The sequence below is a fragment of the Aplysia californica genome, unplaced genomic scaffold (genome assembly GCF_000002075.1).
Source record: "Aplysia californica isolate F4 #8 unplaced genomic scaffold, AplCal3.0 scaffold00399, whole genome shotgun sequence".
Classification (NCBI taxonomy): Eukaryota; Metazoa; Mollusca; class Gastropoda; order Aplysiida; family Aplysiidae; genus Aplysia; species Aplysia californica.
The window spans coordinates 488,593-508,214 of NW_004797669.1; the positions used below are offsets into that span (position 1 = coordinate 488,593).

The window sequence follows — 19,622 nt, forward strand, 5'->3', positions numbered from 1 at the left end:
GAACAGACCCCCGATATCTATCCCGGTTCATGTGATTTAAAATAGACCCCCAATTCCCAGTTCATGTAGTTGAAGATAGACTCTCAATATCTCAGTTCATGTGATGTAAAATGGATCCCCGATATCCCAGTTCGTGTGGGTTGAAATGAACCCCCAGTATTCCAGAGCTAAAGATTGACCCCCGATATCCCATACTTTGAAATTAACTTCAAATGTCCCAGGGTGTGGGGTGTTCAATGGGAATGGCTTTTAGTGTCCTGAGTAAGGTATTAAACTCTTGCCGAGACAAAAAGAAGAAGAAGAAGAAGAAGAAGGAGGAGGAGGAGGAGGGAAAGATACCGGAGTGTCTTCTTCCCTCTCTCAGTCCGTCCCGGGAGAGAGAGAGGGGGGGGGGAGATGGGGAGGGGGCAGACAGCTGTAATTAGGGACTAAAAGGAAGACAGGGTCAGTCCTTTAAAGGTTCAGATGACATGAAAACTGTTGGAACATTGTAATTTGAAACCTAGTTTATCTTATCGTCTCCTCTGTGATAGTCGTTTTTATCGTGTCCTCTGATTGGTCATTTTCACGCCGCGTTAACTGCAGCGCAAGATTAATGTATGAGGACCGTGGAAGTGACCTAATCACTTTCGTTGTCCCACGCAGGAGCCTCCAGTTCGATTCCCGAGTATCTCGGTTTTTCTGCTGGGTTTCTTTCCCCTCTCAACGTACTTCTGAATAATCTAGTTTTTGTTGATGCCATGGGGGCGTAAAAACACATACATTTAAAAACTAAGTTTACTTAAAATTTGCGTTGACACATTGCACTACCTTAGAATTACAAAGTGTCTGATATTTTCAGCCGTTTTGAGTTGCTTAGACCATGACGTCAGGCACCAACTACATGTATTCTGTTTGCTCTATCAAAATGGTAAGATTATTTGGAGTTGCATTAGAACAAGCTTGACTTGTTGTGAAACCCCATTTTTTCCACGTCTGATTTCTAAAAACTGAGTATTGAGCAGATGGAACCTAGTTATTCTCTGGTAATGATTGGTCACAATATGAAATTTACCCTCCCCCCCCCCCCCCCACCACCCCCTTCCTATATTCTTTCAGGTATGGTTTCGGCGACAGCCGGCGTCCTTCTCCCGAGACTGCTGCTCTTGTGGAGGAGATAGTCCACCAGCACATGGTTGCTATGGTGAGTTGTTGTTGTTGTTGGTGGTGGTCGTCGTGGTGGTGGTGGTGGTTTATGTTCTTGTTGTTAATGATGTTCATGTTGTTGTTGTTGTTGTTGTTGTTCTCGTAATTCATGTTTTTGGTGTTGTTAATGTTATTGTTGTTGTTGTTGTTGTTGTTGTTGTTGTTGTTGTTGTTGTTGTTGACATGCACAGTGTATAGCCGCGATAACTGATCTTGCTTTCTGCCATTCAATATTCTACCAGGTTTGACCGAAGGAATTTTCAATAAGACATCACTACTAAAATGTCAGATGAACTCGAAAAGTAAACGTGTCCCATGGAGAAATCGTGGCGTCAGTACAACGTATGAAAGCACTCTCATGCAAGGCTTCAAAATGTCCTTGGTGCCCTCCTACAACAGACACAAAGTACCCTAAAAAATATTAGGCTACCTGTAATTAATTGGCCCCAACATAATTTTTTTTACCCAGCTCGCTTTGATGTGGTCTCGTGGAATAATTTTCGGTGCCAATCCATTAAATGGTCTAATAGGGGTAGTAGGATTAGGATAGGTTAGGATTAATAGAGGCAGGGAGTTAGGTTAAGTGGCTTTACCATTGCCTTTTGTCCAAATGGCACCACTCAAGTAGACCCTGGTCGATCAGGTGGGACTTACTGTAGGGCAGGTTTTCTCGTTAGACCGTTTAATGGACAGGCACTGATTTTCTCCCCATGATCCTCTGATACCGATATTAATCCAGGTACCACGTGCCCCACGACCACCTGACGTGTTAAATTATATTTTTGCTAAAATTACTTTGTTTTACCAACTGCTTTTTTTTTTTTTTAACTTTCAGATCCATCAAGCATCTGAAGTGGCAACCATGAGAGGCGACAAGGCAATCTCTATAGAGGACATTCTTTTCCTCCTGAGGAAAGACAAGGTAGGAAGCATAGCGTTTGTTTAAATTCATGTTTGTATAGTAAATGTTTTACATGCTCATATAACCTGGTGCAATTGCTAGGGCTGTAAAACTTTTAACAAGCAAGAACTCGCATCAACACAATTTAGATCATTTAGGAGGCGAGCTGTTTCGAGCCTGCCCCTTTGAACCAACCAGAGATGAATGAGACACAACATTCCAGCGGTCAGATATAAAAATAAACACTCAAAAACTCCCCCATTAAAAACTTAAGCTCATGTCTTCTGGATCTGGTGCAATCATCCAGTCTGTAAAATGTCTGCTAATCTGTCAGCGTGTCATTTTTCATCGTGTCTGTAAATGTCTGTCAGTGTCAATTGCAATCTTGTGTATTATTGTCTGTCAATGCAATCAATCATTTTGTCCGTAAACATCTGTCAGTGTCATCTGTCATCTTTTTTGTAAATGTCTGTGTGTGCCATCTGCCATATTGTCTGTAAATGTCTGTGTGTGCCATCTATCATCTTGTCTGTAAATGTCTGTTTGTGACATATGTCATATTTTGTGTAAATGTCTGTCAGTGCCATCTATTATCTTGGTGCTAAACACCTGTCAATGTCTTCTATCGTCTTGTCTGTAAACATCTGTCAATGTCGTCTGTCATCTGGTCTGTAAACATCCGTCAGTGTGTCATTTTTTCATCAGGTCTGTAAACATCTGTGTGTGTTTGTCATCTGTCATATTGTCTGTTAACATCTGTCTGTGTCATCTATTGTCTTGTCTTTAAACATCTGTCTGTGTGGGTGGTTGGCGAGTGTGTTTTGCTTCTTCTTTCCTGTCAAACATCTATCGCCCTTATCTCCCCTTCTTTTTTATGTTTGTTACTCTCTTGTAACACCTCTAATCTTCTGGCGCTCATATGACCTTATGCAGTTGTGATCGCGGTAAAACCTCTACTAAAAAAACATCTGTCAGTGTCATCTATCTTCTTGTCTGTAGACATCTGCCAATGCCATCTACCATCTGCTTGTCTGTAAACATCTGTCAGTGTCGTCTGTCATCTTGTCTGTAACATCTGCCAATATCGTCTGTCATCTTGTCTATAACATCTGCCAATATCGTCTGTCCTCTTGTCTGTAAACATCTGTCAGTGTCAGTGTCGTCTGTCATCTTGTCTGTAAACATCTGTGTGTGCCATCTGTCATATTGTGTGTAAATGTATGTCAGTGTCATCTATTATCTTGTTGGTAAACATCTGCCAATATCGTCTGTCATCTTGTCTGTAACATCCGTCAGTGCCATCTATTATCTTGTTGGTAAACATCTACCAATGTCGTCTGTCATCTTGTCTGTAAAGATATGTCAGTGTCATCTATCATCTTGTCTGTAAAGATATGTCAGTGTCATCTATCATCTTGTCTGTAAACATCTGTTTGTGTGGTCTGTCATCCTGTCTACAGGTGAAGCTCAAACGTCTCCTACAGTACTACGAGGTCCAGGACTTGAAGAATGTCGTCAAAAGCTCCTTGGGCGGGAGTGAGGACCCAAAACTGGACGTCAATATGGGTAATTTGGGGGGTTGACGGCGTATTACTGCATGAGCAGAATCATGGAACAATATCTGATCTGTCTCATGTTTCAAGTACATTGTATTGTAACATATTTTTGGCATTAATAATATATATTAAATAGCATTTGTATAGCACAAATTCCCACTAAGTAACAAGCTCTTGCTTTACAATCTATAATCGCATTCTGAAACAATCTCAGCTTCCTTGGAAACACATAATTTACTTCTTTTGCTCCTGCTGCTTTGAGGGGGGTGTGTGTGTGAGGAGGGGGGGGGGACTACTGATAAGTCCTACGTCTTTATTTTCGCTCTATTGTTACTGTCAGAGTTTGAGGATTTAAGTCTGATTTGGTTCAGGTTTTGTTTTTGCATTTTGTCTTTATTTGTGTATGGTATAAATGCTATTTATTATGGATGTCTCTCAGTCGACTGGTAATCAGACCAGGTTTGTAGAAACACAATCAGACATGATTACTATATTAAAGGACTGGCCGAAAATATACTGTCACTTTGAGCCATGTTCTGTTTTATTTTTAAATGTAGATGTTCTTACGCCCCCATCAACACAGTTTAGATCATTTAGGTGATGGGCTTTGACCCTGCCTGACAGGGCCAACCTGGGCTGAGGAGGATACAGCTTACCAGTAAAAAGACCAAGATACTCCTACAAATATTCTTCCCGAATGGTAATAGAACTCGGGTCTTTTGCATGCAGCAGCAAAGCATCTAACTGCAACACCACAGATGGCGATTCATCATGTTTTGTGCACCCATAAAGTTCAAACATGGCTCTGCAATCCAGAAAGTATATGTATTCAGATGTTCAAAGTGCACATGGGGTCTGAATTTTTACTGATATTCCAACTTCTCTTTTGTTATCGCTCAGAGTTGAATTGCTTACCATTACCATGGTAATGATCTAGCCGATTCTAGCCTGTATTCCACAGAGCATTTAAGTTTAGCGGAACTATACAAACTGACTTATTTCTTCAATATCCCAACAGGATTGGATAAACGTGCGATGGGCAAGAACCGCAGAGTTTGTTACGAGTTTCTCTCTTCCATTGACCAGACTGGTGAGTGTGACTTTCTTGTACAGGCAAGACTGATTGAAACTGGAAAGACGGGAGACAAAAGAAGCAGAGGTAGACCAAGAATAGTTGAACTAATGAGAAAAGACCAGGATAATGTTTTGTTGAGAACATCCGAGCATAGGAATAGTGAGGGGCGAACCATGCTTGCCAATGTCTGTTTCAGATTTTGCACTTTGAAGAGATAGGGAAGAGAATTTGGTTGATTGGTGTGTTGTTTTGTTTTTCCTACTTCTTTTTTGTGTTACTCTTATCATTGTCTCTTCATGGCAGAACAAAGAGATTTTTGTAGAGTTGTTGGTTGTTAAATACACTCAGACAATCTACAAACATAACTGATGTTTTACATACTTTGTTCAGAATCGATGTAGAAATATTTTGTCTCCAATTCATATATATTCTAAAACACTTTATGAAACTAGTCAGACCTTAATGGTGTCTTGATTTGAAGCTCCTCAAGAAAAAAATTGTCTCTGTGCTTTTTGGATTCTGATAACTATTATAATACATAAATGGAAAAGGAGAAAGCTTCCAAGAAGACAACGTTTTATGTGTGTACCTCAGAAGGAACAGACAGATATAATAGTAAACTTGGAGGTATAGATGAAAGCAATGCTAAGAGGACAATGTTTTGTGTGTGTATTTCAGGAGAGCTGTTGGCATTGTTCGATGACAGAGAGCCAGATGTAGTCAAACATGAGAGGCTTGTGGTAAGGAGACTTTTGGACATGGTGCTGTAATTTTTGAAAGTTTTACTTTGTTTTTTTTCTATCTGTTTAATGTATACAGGAGAATGGTATTTACAGTATAGCATGCACATATAAAAAAAAAACCGCATAGCAAACAGATTTTTCAGGTCCTGTACTTTGTTCTTATGTTCTTTGTACAGGTATTCAAAACATGCGTATAGTTTAAAGAATTGTACACATAACAAAAAGAAAAATTATAATCAGCGAGGGCAGATTAAATTAAACATGACAGCAAAATGTGTTTACTGAAATTGAAGTAGCCTTGATGAGAGAGAGAGAGATAGAGAGAGAGAGAGAGAGAGAGAGGGGGGGGGGCATGGCAATAGTGCTGGCCAAGGACGTGTTTACTGCAAATAAATGTTTAGCTGTAGATCTAGTCTGTACACCTCAGTAGAGAGTGAGGAGTCTGTGGTCGTGCTGCCTCATCAACAGAGATAATCATAATGCAACAGCTTGCCGGTGTCCTGCAAAGTTGAGTCTAGACGAAGTTATAGTTGACCGCAGCCTGCTCCCCCCCCCCCCCTTCCATCCTTCCACTCGGTTGACCTTTTCAACCATTGCGCACAACATCTGGGATCACATTGAGGTCACAGGTATGTTTCCCAGAAACGGTGCGCTGTAATTTTCATGATGCCAGAAGACGTGACCGACTGAAACGTAATTTCTTGGAAAAAGTAAATTAGTCACATACATGTATAGACTTGACCTTGTTCTCCCTCCTCAGAGGTCGGAGCTCCAGGCCCGAGGCATGGACACTCAGCAGTACATGGACTTCTGTCAGGCCAGACAGGCTAACTTTAGTAAGAACACCCTCACGCTTCTCTCAACTTCTCACTACTTTCTTATTTGGCTTGGGTTACTTATTGATTTATTTATTAAATTGCTTGCGCTCATTTATAAAATCATTCTATCCTCCATTTTGTTGACTGGAAGTTGTTGCGTGTTATTTTCATTCCATATATTATGTAATGATAATATATGTTAGTGATGGCGCAAATGAACTCCCTTTTTTGAGCTGGTGTGGGTGGGGCTTGATTTGCTGGGTAGTAAATTTTTTTTTGAGGTAGAACATTTTTTCAGCAAATATTGCTCGACACCCTGCATTTAGGAAGAAATAAATTACAACTGCAGATATTGGGACACTGATTCGACATAGAGGTTTTTAACATCTTGTTGTCACTAGAAAAATAGAAGGCAAACGAGGCAGGGGAAGACCCAGGGCAACTTACTAAAAAAACATTGACAGATGGGTGACGAAGAAAGAGAGAGAGGGAGAGAGAGAGAGAGAGCATCCAAGAAAAGAATGGTGAACAATGATTGCCAATGTCTGAGATCTGGCAAGTTAATCATTTTTTAGACAAGAAATGTCTGATAAAACTAATGTTGTCTGTATTAGATAAAAGAAAAACACAACTGAGGTTAAATTTAGACAGCAAAAGTTTAAACCCTACTTTTACTATAAGATTGTTTGTGAATACTGAGAATAGGCTTGGCATGGTATGATTCTGTTTCCTGCCTGGAGTTGGGATAAGAATAGTTACTCGATAGTACGATTGTCATGTACTCTGTTTCTGAATCCTAGCTTTTCAGTCGTTCTACGATGGCTTCACGGGTCTACAAGTGGGTCATAGGTGTTTGGAGAGGAGTAGCAAGAATTGAGAGCAAATCATTGCCTTTCATTAAAATTCTGATAAGATTTTAAATAAAATTTATCTGAGGGAACATTTTATCATTAATGCAAGAGATTTTAAAACTTTTTCTCTTTTTCTCTTTTACTTGTGGAGGGGGGGGGGAGGGTTGTTATTTGCTAGACATATTTGGGTTTTTATAAAAACAGTATTGGTGTACATTTTTTAAACATAATTGCTGCACTTTTTGTTTTCTAATTGATGCTATTATTTTGTTTTTTGTATTTGCCAGGTTTTTCTCTCTTATGAGATCAAATTTCCTTTCTAAGCTTGTGGCAATTGCAATATATACCGGTATATGTGTTTCTTCAGTGTTATAATTTCCACTTGACCACTTTCGACAGGCCGTCGATACAGTAAGTCTCAGCGGTTCCGTGACTGGCTACAGCTGAACCTCAGCCCGGACATCATGCTCAGTGCCACGGCCATCGACATCTTCAGCTATCTAGCGTATGAGTGTGTTGCTCAGGTAGGCATAGAGCATTACCATTCATTTTGTACCCAAATGTTTTCTGAAGGGCACTGTCAGTAAGCCTATAGTTTGAAGGGTGATAGGTTCATGAAATAGATGTGCTGTATGGGTTTGTTTGTTATAATGTGTTTGTGTTTTTACAATGTTATGTATATTATATTAAAATTTGTATTTTGTTTCACAAAAGGCTATTGAAAGCTTTTTGTCAATTTTTTTCCAATGAAAACAGATAAAGTATAACTAATCTTTCCTAATCACCAACTGCTTTTCATGCACAAATTATTATGTTTTCCCATCTTGTTTTTAAAATGGTTCAGTATGTTATTTCAGCTGTCAGAATAATATACAATTATGGTCTGGAGAAAAAAACTGCAGAAGGAAAGTAAGGGAGCTAATCCAACATTATAAATTATAAATGGAGAAGTCTGCTAGAGACAAGCAAAACATTATTGTAACTGGAGCTAGATGTTCAGTTCAGATATCTTTGAAGATGAATTGTTGACGACTTGTGCTCTTAAGGGAGTTTAAAGACAAAAGAAAAAGATGGGAATGTGGCCTTTTCCTCTTCTGAGTGTGTAACTTAACTGATTCCGTCCATGATTTTTTCAGGCTCTGGACAGAGTTATTTTTCCCTGCTCAGTTTTTGACCTGGGGTGCATCTATTTAATGCATTACTGTGAAGCTCTAAGTCACTCTTATAGGTATTGTCATATACCAAACTGATGGGAATAAATAGAAAAATCTGTTTATATCAATTACAATGACGTATAATCTGTTTGTATTACATTTTCCTTCTGACAAAAACGAATGAGGAAAAAAAATTGCGCTACAGCTCTTCGAAAATTTCGACTTACCGCATTTTCTCAGCTCTACAAGTCCTTATAGTAAATAGGAATCAACACAACATCGTAGCGATATCACCCTAGCACACATTTATGCAAGAATTTCACAAATTTAGTTGAATATCTTTCTTTGAAGGGCCTTTTTATTATACCAGGCTCCGTGTTGTTTACCCTTAGATCTAGCCTACATCGCAACAACAAAACAACGATTTTTGCAAGAATTTGGCAGAGTTTCAATCGAAATTGGCGCTCAGAGATTGAGGTCAAGTTTGTTTACAAGTTCTACTTCCTTTCGACAACTTAAAAAGTAGGAACTATGTTAAAAAGTGCACCTTTGTTTCGGATTTCGTTGAGCCGCTCACAGCGGCCGAATGGACGCAGCGGAAAAACTCAGAGCTGCTGTCAGCGGCCGAATGGACGGAATCAGTTAAGCGATTATAATCAAAGATACCTTGTTCATCAAGTTTTTGGACGGTACATAAAAAAAAAGGAGATTTTTTTTCTGTACGCTTATGGTCAATTTTCTCCCTCCCAGATCGTAGACCTGGCCCTGCTGGTCAAACAAGACCAGCGAGCTCGGCCCGGGGACCCGACAAGTCGCTACCACCCGCCGCTGAGCGTCAACTACGCCGAACTCCAGGCCAGCAGCTTGTACAACAAGGCAGACACCGCCGACCACTCACAGGTCAGACACACACAGGAGTCGCTACACGAGAATTACAAAGTTTTATCTGCACAGTACTTACCTAGTTTTGAGAAACTTGACGAGAATGATTATAAGTTTTACATCATGTCAAGTTTTTTCCGAATGCAATTCTATGAACATCTTTATAATGACTCAGAATAATACAAAAATAAAAGAGAGCCCATCTTGTTTCTTTGCAGGATGATATTCTGGTTTATTGTGTATTTGTAACTTGCCCATGAGAAGATAAGTGTTGATCTTATAGTCTTTTACTTTTATGTCTTAGATTTTTATAAAAGCGCCTTAGACTACTCAACTAATATCATCTCGGGGGAGGGGGGGGGGTAAAGAAGGTTATAATTATGAAAAAGGACTACCAGTAACCAGGAAATTTTTATCTTCTTAAGAGTCCACCATACGATAGCGTGACGGGGACTGGAAGTCAGCTGTCTGCCCAGCTCACCGGCACGCAAGCCACAGTCAATCTGGGCAACTCTCAGAGCTCCGCCGCCAACGCTCAGGCGGTCAGTGCCGCTCTGGGCCGCGCAGGCCTCAAGAAAAAACGCAAAAGGGTGAGGATTTTTTTTTCTGTTGTGCTGACAGATTTTTGTGTCCTCCCCACCCTTTTTTTTAGTTGTCTTAATTTGTTTACGTTTTTGTCTTGTGTTCCTTTTTTAAGTACCATGTGAAGATGGAATGACAAAAATGAAGTATAACACACACACACACACACACACACAAGTATATCATTTGCAGTTGCAGCCATTTCTTTTTTTAGAATGCCTAGGCTTTATTGTGATATTGTTTCTGTTCATTCAAAGAAGGGCACTGGTGTCAGTGTGTTTGCTCCTGGACTTATCTCTTAAACTTAAAGTTCTGCTAATTTTAATTTGTTTTTTAGATTTCCTTTGATGTGTGTATTCATGCAATTCCAAGTTAATGAAACACCAAAGGGAGAATACTGGTATATTAACTGTAATGGAACAGTTTTTCTTACTCCCTTCTGATTCTCCCTGTGATTTTAAAAAAAATTATTGTGCATTAATATATTATGCTTCCCTTCTGCTTTATCTTTTACATCTGTTCCGTCCATTTTGCACTGTGACTCATTTTGTATTTTATTTAGGTGAATTCCTTATTATGTAAAAATAAGGATACATGTCTAGCAAATGCAATGGCAATCCTTTGCTTCCATTTTTTGTAATAGGTTACTTACTTGGTACTACTTGGTTGGAGAATAGGTATCATTGCAGGCGGTTCAATGCCATATCTGCTCCTCCCTACTCTCCAGGATCCATGAAAGGGTTGTCCTTCTGATTGTGCCAGTTATCAGCTGTGTAATAGGTTACTTAGGACAAATAATATAATAGATTGTAGTAGGTTACTTGGGATATATATTTGTACCTTGAAAAATTCTGCTTAGCGGACTTTTATTATGTGAAAGGAATATTATGTTATGATGAAATGTGAACGTTGATCTGCGCAGAGTGGGCCTGCGACTGCCCTGGAGGTCTCCTGGGATAGCACCATCATGCCCAGTGATGTACGAGAGGCCATACGCAGATACTACACAGACATCGGACCCTTTGCATCCAGTATGGTAAGTCATTTGTGGTAGGCGCAGAAGTGAGGCTAGGTAAATTGTTGTAATACCTTGCTGGGTTTTTTCTTAGGTTATTGTGCTGTCTCTCTATTCACTATATATGTCAAGATGTGATGGAAACAGACAATTGTCTATTTTGGGGCCTGTGGAGTTATTGGTACTTGCTTTCGATTTTTTAAAAATACCCATCTATCTTGAATTGGCGATTAAAGGAGATGCCTGGTTTCAGAGGTAAAAATAGTGAGAGAATGACTGTCAAAATTCGGTGACTTCTACAACTTGAGAGTCTTACGAAACTGGAAATTTTAATTTTGTGTGCCTTTAATCAACGGGGGTTTTTTTGTGTGTAAAATCCTCATAGAAATGTGCTTTTATCTATATATATATATATCGATATAAAAGGTGTTGGGCCAAAAATCAAATTTTTGAGGAAAATTGCCAACCTGGCGCAAAAATGCCAGTTTCTTGAATTTCATTATTTTGACAAGCGCCTGATTTCACCACAATTGTTTGTGGCCTGTATCCTGATCCAGGGTGAGAAAGGCAATGATGATAATGATGATGATTTCACCACGATGCCTCACTTATTGATGTAATTGAAGATGTTTTATGCTCCTATCGACACAGTTTAGATCATTTAGGAGACCAGCTGCTTCGTCCCTGCCCGTTCGGCCTGACTCACGCTGAATGGCATACTATGTCCCAGCAGACAGACAAAAACACTCCCCCAAAAATCCCACCCCACATAGGAATCGAACTCACATCTTCTGCTTGCAATGGAGAAGCGATTAACCACTACACCACAGACGCTAGAGTTTATTTGCTCTGCAGTTTAAGTAAAAGTGCTTTTACGTCGTCAGTTATCCTCTCCAATGCAGCAGCAATAGAAAAGTTTTTCTTTTATTCCGTTTCTTTATTGCACTACGTTGTTGAAAAGTATTTAATTTGTCTTGTGTTTATGTACATCCGAATCTGTTTACTTTTTAAATTAAAATGTGTGTTCTTTTTCTTGTCCAATGGTGTTTTCTCTCGTTCCTTTTTTTTCTGCTTTGATTGAAAGAACTGTTTGTCTTGTGGTTTTGGGTTGTTTTTTTTTTATCCATCCCTATAATCGGACCTGCCTTAATGAAAACCTGTCCATGACAATAACCCGTGTAGTATAAATGATCATTTCCCACTTCCCCCTTGTGTTTTTTTGTTTTCATAACACTGTCGAAGATGTTCCCCTGTCTGAGAAAACCACTTCCTTCCTCCCCAGTGAGTGTTTGTACTTTGTTTCAAACTTATTCTTTTTTGGTGTGGGTGGTTGCGGGTGCTCTGGTGTGCTTTGCTTCTTCTTTCCTATCAAACATCTATCGTCCTTGATCTCCCCTTCTTCTTTTATATGTTCGATACTCTCTTGTAACACCTCTAATCTTCTGGCGCTCATATGACCTTATACAGTTGCGAGCGCCGTAAAACCGCTACTAAAACTTAACTCTTTTTTGGTTGTCCAAACAGAAAGTGAGCCCTCACTGTTCTCCATGGTTCAAGACTTTGTGCAGTTGAGTCATGACTGACATCAGCTATGTGCAACTTGCCACTTGCCACAGAGTATGGGACCTTGATGCGGATCAGGAGAAATACAGCAAAGTCTACTTAAAATGAAGACTGCAGGACCACAGGATTTCATTGGGTTTAACCGGGTTTTTAGTTTAGAAAGGTTGCTCAAAAAGGGCAAAAAAATATGTGATTTTATAGATACATATATTTCTTTCGGTTTCCTTCTGTTTTCGGATTAACCATGTTTGGTTTTAGTTGACTCCGCTGGTGTCTCCTTTGCTCTCTCTTTCATTGAGGGAAACAGAAAGGAATTATAAATAGCACGTCTAAGTGACTGCATCTGGAACCAAAAATTTATGTTATTAATTCAAAGGCAATGAAATAAGGCACACTGTGTTTTTTTTAAACTACGGCAACATGAGACTTCCCTATTTAGAGTTAAATTTAAATAGTGTTTTTGTACGAAATTGTACAGTTGACCTCTGCTGTAACGGGACAGTGGGGACGAAAGTGATGCCCCTGTTAAAGCCGAGTCCTGTTGTTATAGGCAGGGATCAAGTTTAATACTGCTACTTATGATTAAATAAAACAAATGGGATCATTTTCATTACATACTAAACTAGATAAGTTACCACAGATTTATCACTTTATTACCCCTTTCTTTTGTAGTGATATATTTTTACTCCACATCTTTAGCCTCCTTTTTCTAGTATCTTTTCTTCCTATCTCATGGGTTTTAGATGCATGGGTAGCAATAATAATTTATTTGTGTTCTTTTGTAGCGCACATCCTTGCTCCACGGTCTGCATGCTTTACAAGTAGCAATTAGGAAAAGGAACACACATAGAAGTGTGATTGATATAGCAGCGAGTAGACTATGTACTTTTCATTCTATCATATTAAATATTATCTATGATACAAGTCTTGCCACCCCAAGGGGAAACAGTATAATGATGTTTTGCTTGACAAAGGCCACACAAAGTCACTGACTGGATTTTCATCAACACCAAAGTGCATCCACGTCTCCCCTCCCATCCCCTGCACACACAGTGTATGACACATCATAAAATGTTGTGTACACAAACAACTTCTAATGAGGCCTGTTTTGATTCACGTAGAAGCAACTCGCTGTTTTGGATGTTGTTTTGCTTCATTGCTTTTTTGCTACTGTCTTTTCTGTTTCCCGTTTGCTTGCAATAGGATTTTATTGATGGTTTGACCTCTGTTAAGGTTGAACATGTCTCTCTGAATACCTGCTATGAATGCACTTTTTCATTAAACGTTATAGGAGACTAGATTTGAGGATTTATTGTAAGCATGCTATAGCTGGAATCCTGTTTTAGCTGTGACTATTATAATATGGAGCCCACTGTATAGGTTTAACCCCCCCCCCCCCCCCCACACACACACACACACAACACTGTAAGGTTATTTTTAAAGATTGGCTTTGAATCTGAATTCTAGTTATAGGATTTTGTCTATGGTTTGACCAAAGTTATGGTTGAGGATGTGTCTCTGAAATGTCTGCTATAAAAAAGAGACTGGATTCGAGTATTTATTATAAGCCTGCTTCAGCTGGCATCCTGTTTTAAACGTTACTGTTATAAGTGGGGCTCACTGTATAGGTTTTTAAAAAACCCTGCCACACTGTTAGGTTATTTAAGAGGCAGGCTTTGAGTTTGAAACCCTCAAAATAGAACAGAAACCATTGCTAGTGTCCTCAGTACTTTTACATTCCTGAGTTCAGTTTATCACTTTGCACATGTCAGGACATTGTTTTATGCATTTCTTCTGTGGTGGCTTTTATCGGTGTGGCCAAGTTACTATATTATTTAATATCCATGAAGCTTTCTTCTTTAGTAGGGTATCACTGGCAGACTTTATTTCTCTGTGCAAACTTCTGGAAGGATAAGACTTTTTCTACAGGCAACCAGTGCTGGTAGGAAGTATGGAATATAATACTAATATTAAGCCCATATCTCGTTACAATCTGTTCAAATGTTCTATGCCCAGAAAGCAAACATTTTCAAGAGTAGGAAAAAATAAACTCTTACTTTAAAAAAAATTGAACCTAAATTATGTAGGCTGAAATTTTTCTTCCCTTTTCTTTTCTATACAATGTATATACAATTTGAATTTAGAAAAAAGTATTTCTCATACACTTGCAAGCGATAATACAGGTTAAAAAATTGCTTTACAATTTTCAAAATTTTGGGCTCTGTACATCTGAACAATACTGATGATTTGTTCCTTGCAGACAAAAAGAGGGGCATCACAGTGAAATCAGGCGCTAGTCGAAATATAATGAAATCGAAAATAAAAGGACATTTTTTCACAGATTAGACAATTTGTATCAAAGGCTCATCGCCTTTTTTGTCCTTTTAAAAACATGTTTTTGTGTGGATTTTACTGAAAAATGTTGCTTAAAGGCACAAAAATTGTAAATTTTCAGTTTCCGAGGATTCTCAAGCTATGGAAGTCGCCATATTTGGCAGCCATTTCTTGTTAATTTTTCCACTAGAACCAGGCTACTCCACCTCCTTCAATGGCAAATATCTCGACTTTTATTTACGATAGATTTATATTTTCTTTCTTGAAAGAAAGACAAACGAACAATCTTTAACTGTAAGAAGATACCAATAACTCAATGTGCCCAAAAATTGACGAGCGCCTGATTCCACCGTGATTTGTCTTTTTCGCAGTTTCACAACAGTGACCTTCACTTATTCAAATACTTGTTTGAATGTTTGCTTCTATTGTCTCTGTGTTCTTTTTCTGGAAATTTCCTGAATTTTGAAAGTCCTGGTGTTTTTGCTGACATGGTATACATAGGATTTTATGTTCTTTATTACTTGTGATATATGTTAATGTGTCTCTGAGGTTGAAGTACAACGAATCAGGGAAATTGTTGCAACATTTTTTAGTACATTTGTTATTTGAATACCTCGTTGTTGATGATGGCAATAAAAGAAAACCTTTGAATATTGGAATCTCGAAACTCAGTTTGTCTAGTTTGTTTGTGGATTCTTCGTTTCTGTTATGAAATGGGTTATGATACTATATTTTAAGCTGTACTATTCAGAGTGAAGTGGAGGTCCTTGATGGCCCATGCCAGTTGGCAAGGCACCAGATGATGATGATGATTTTATCTATGCTGATACAGAAGCAATTTATTCCGAACTAAGCCGATGTATTTTTACAATCATGTTCATGTTTACACGTTGAACTTAAATAACATTGTGATGATGATGATGATGATGATGATGATGTACAGCTTTAACTTTAGTTTACCAACTCATATCAAAGCAGGTAGACTCTTTTTTATCCTTTTTTTTTGGGGGGGGGGTGTCTTGATAAACTTTTGGAGCTCCATGGCTTTCCTTAAGTGGTTAAAAGGGGTAAGAGGGAGACTGCTCCGCACACTCAACCTTTGTGTAGTGAGTGGCATAAAAAAGAAAACATTTCAGAGAAAATTTTAAACACATGCTTTACAGAAGCAAGAGATTTTACTGATTTGAACGGACATGCTCTCGTGGACAATTTCCCACTTTAAAAAATACGGTACTGTTACAATAGACAACATCAATGTATTTTTATACCAGCTTTAAATAAGCTACAGAGTTGAAGTACATATTGCACAATTATCAATTTTTATACAATTTTAAGTCAAGCATATTGCGAATAATCCTTCAATCCTAACACTCACAGGGTATACACACACTCACTCACACACGTATACACTCACACACACACACACACACACACACACACACACACACACACACACAAACAATTACACAGAGAACAGAGGCACTTCTCTCCGTTTCCTCTCTTTTCCCCCTGCCCCCCCCTCTCTCTCTCTCTCTCTCTCTCTCTCTCTCTCTCTCTCTCTCTCTCTCTCTCTCTCTCTCTTTCTTATTTCTTTCTCTGTCTTCTCTCTCTCCCTCTCTCACAAAAAATTGCACAAATGATACACACACACACACACACACACACACACACACACACAAGCTAACTCACAACGACACATAGCCACCTGATATAGAACAGCATAAACAAAAAAAAATTTACACCGAAGGAATCATTGTACATGTATGTGTATTGGGAATGTCACTCATTACTGATTAAAGCTTGCTAGAAATAAACGGATTTTAAGCGCCAGTTTGATTTTCGATTATAAAGTGGTGGTATGCTGGTAATGTAATTCGTTCCACAGGGAGGGGGCGTGGTTGGAAAAAACCCTCCTTGTGTTCTTCTTCTTCTTCTCGATCGCATCACACTTGAAGTCCCCCTCATATACTTAACTTTCCTGAAAAGTAGGTTTTTCAAGTATTCAGAGTGTATTTTTTTCTGCTTTGCAAACAATGATGATGATGAGTTGATCCTGAGGAAGTCTACGAGGCGAAATGTCGAGCAGGTTTAACAAGGCTAAATACTTAACATTTTATATATCATGTATGTATAGTTATATTTTTGTATGCAAATCTATCAAGACTCTCCCTGCCTTCTCTGCTTTTCAAACAATGATGATGATGACGATGGTGATGGTGATGATGGTGATGATGATGATGATGATGATGATGGTGTTGATGATGATGTTGATGATGACGATGATGATGATGATGATGAGCCCCTCGACCTGGCTCACAATGAGTCACGTCCTGCCCGCCCGCTCGGTAACTAGATGAACATTTAACATGTAACATTAACCCTATCCGTACGTCGAGTTTTACTACCGTACCCATACGACGTACGGAACTCTGCTGAGCCACCTCTTTCAAAGAGGAAATTTACTCATTAATCCGATCCGTACGCTTTACACAGTAGTCTGTCAAAATGATTTTTTGAGGAATACTGAAAGTTTATAAAAGATCTTCGTACTAGAAGTATTCTTAAATGTGAAGAATACAATCCCGGGGGAACAAAATGACCCCCGGGCGTACGGATAGGGTTAAGAACTTAAGGCCTCCTTTGCTAGCCCCCTTTCCTTAAAACAGAAACCGCGCTACATTACGCTACTTCAGAATTACAAAGTTCTATGATATGACATTCTTGGCCGTTTTGAGTTACTGAGGCCATGAGATCTGAAATCAAATGATCTATCTGCTATATCAAACTCGTAAGATTATTATAAGTCGTTATCAAGATATTCGAAGAATCGCATTACAAATAGCTTGACATATTATGAAACTCAATCTTTTTTTAACACCAAATTCCTCAAAACTAGTTACTGAGCAGATAAAACTTTGCAAAAAATGTTCTGATGTAAAGATTGGTCGTACTCTTACTCTCAGTTGCCCCTGAGGAAGCCTACGCATTGAACCGTCGAGCCGATTTCATGAACCACATTTTAGATATTTCTTATTTATACTTTCTGAAAATCAATCAAGACCCTCCCTACTTACTCTGCTTTTTAAACAATGATTATGACGATGATGATGATGATGATGATGATGATGATGATGATGATGATGATGATGATGAATGAATGATCTTATTAACAAGACAGCATAAATTTTAGCAATCATTTTAAGATTCTAATTAATGTGGAAAGTAGCGAAGTATTCAGACACACCATTTTTACCCACAGCGAATTGTACATATACAAGCCTCCAAAAAACAGCAGTGAAAAGTATAAAACATTATATGCGCAGCCATCATTCTATGATTGAGCATCAGTCTAGCAGCTGTTCAAAACTTTGCTCAAACATGTAGGAACCCTTGAACTGTTTACTAAACTCGTGGTCCCTCGTAAACCCTAAGTCTGTAAGCACTTCCTCAAAGGGTTTGGAATCTATACGATCCTGCAAGAAGGCTCCGAACGCGAAGGGGATTTTGGGATCAAATCCTCCCTGATCGTACTGTACTTTAATTTGTCGAATAAAAGCCCGTATCATCTGCTCAATTTCTTTTTTCTCCTCCCCAGCAGTAGGTTGCCCTGAAATATCAATCGAGACAAGAAACATCGCAGGCGAGCCATAACCAGCCATGATACCAATAAGTCCACTATCAATCTCCTCATCCTGAGCGTCATTTTTCGAGCCAGTGTTGTTATCCATTTCCCCCTGCTGACGTTCTGGTTTTGTTCTTCTCTTCGAGAACTCAAGAAGCTTGTTAGAGGCTACGATGTAGGGCGATATCTTGGCGAGGTGCCTCACGTTGCTGCGGCGAGTGTCGTAGAACCAGGAGATGCAGGTGAAGAAGCCTTCTGGGAAGAGGAAGTTCATCAGCTGTTTGTCGTCGAGGAGGTCGGAGAAGTGGGTCAAGGTCACTTCAGATACAATGGCTGCGTCTTCTGTAGGGCTCAGGGCTCCCGCGGGCATTTCGTGCATGGAGTCCACGGTAAATATGTTCTGGGATTCATTTGTTGTTGTTGTTGATGTTGTTGTTGTGTTATTGTTATTGTTGTTGTGTGTGCGTGTTGGGGAGGGTGAGGGGAAAAACACATGAGCAAATGGTTTGAGTTTGAAGATACAAATTGAGGGCAAGCTGTTCGTTCACTCAAGAGTTCTCTAAACCTATAAAGAAAAACTTTTTCAGGAGAGGAAACAAAATTGCTTTACTTCTTTTCAAAATTGTACTTACAAGATGTATCTTTTCTTGCTCCCCCCCCCCCTCTCTCTCCCTTCCCCCCCCCCCCCTCTCCCCCAAATATTTAAAATTTGAATGTCCTCGAAATATTTCTCGAGCACATACAATTAACAATGTCAAGAATTTTAGGCTCAGTGTGGCTTACTTCCTGAACAGCTGGAGTACAAAATAGAGGTTTGTTTTTTTGGCGTTAAAACACCGAAGTCCTGTTACAACGAAAGGATTTCAACCCCCACCCCATCCCCTTTCCCCTCTTTAATTCCATACATTGATACACCTGGTCGTTACAACTAAGAATGTATCAGATCCAGTGAAGCTGGTGTTTTTAAATATTTCCCAGGCCCGTCTGTGGTATAGCGTTGGGTGCTTCTCTGTCGCATGCATAGAATACGTGAGTTCGATTCCCGAATGGAATATCTCCGCCTATCTGCTATGATACAACACTCCTCTCAGCTAAAGATCTTGTCAGTTAATTTGTGTTTGAGAGCATGCAATCCGCACAGCCTGCCCTGTATGCTTCCCGGGAAGTCAAGAATGGCCTAGTTTCAGATTTGTCTTGCAAGTGCCGTGAAATTCTTACCCTCTCTCACACACTCTGTCTGTCTGTCTGTCTGTCTGTCTGTCTGTCTGTCTGTCTGTCTGTCTGTCTGTCTGTCTGTCTGTCTCTTTCTCTCTGTCTCTCTCTGTCTCTCTCTGTCTCTCT

At 39.3% G+C, this 19,622-nt stretch overlaps 2 protein-coding genes across 3 annotated transcripts in view; one reads left to right on the forward strand and one right to left on the reverse strand.

Moving 5' to 3' along the window:
• Positions 1 to 14,234, forward strand: part of LOC101859186 (transcription initiation protein SPT3 homolog) — a gene marked incomplete in the record, with an annotated part of 126,479 nt that extends 112,245 nt beyond the window's left edge. Inside the window, 11 exon segments of the mRNA XM_005103982.3 lie at positions 1,099 to 1,183; positions 2,021 to 2,107; positions 3,547 to 3,652; positions 4,661 to 4,732; positions 5,396 to 5,457; positions 6,221 to 6,296; positions 7,529 to 7,653; positions 9,034 to 9,183; positions 9,591 to 9,755; positions 10,670 to 10,783; positions 12,287 to 14,234. Of these exon segments, the coding sequence (XP_005104039.2) occupies positions 1,099 to 1,183; positions 2,021 to 2,107; positions 3,547 to 3,652; positions 4,661 to 4,732; positions 5,396 to 5,457; positions 6,221 to 6,296; positions 7,529 to 7,653; positions 9,034 to 9,183; positions 9,591 to 9,755; positions 10,670 to 10,783; positions 12,287 to 12,334 (1,090 nt within the window).
• A 3,468-nt stretch (positions 14,235 to 17,702) lies between these two features.
• The window catches only part of LOC101859426, a 6,633-nt gene continuing 4,713 nt past the window's right edge, over positions 17,703 to 19,622 (reverse strand). For both annotated transcript variants that reach the window (XM_005103984.3, XM_005103983.3), the window contains exon 4: positions 17,703 to 18,681. In XM_005103984.3, coding sequence (XP_005104041.1) covers positions 18,004 to 18,681 — 678 coding nt within the window. In that variant the 3' untranslated portion in view covers positions 17,703 to 18,003. The remainder of the gene's footprint in view (positions 18,682 to 19,622) is intronic.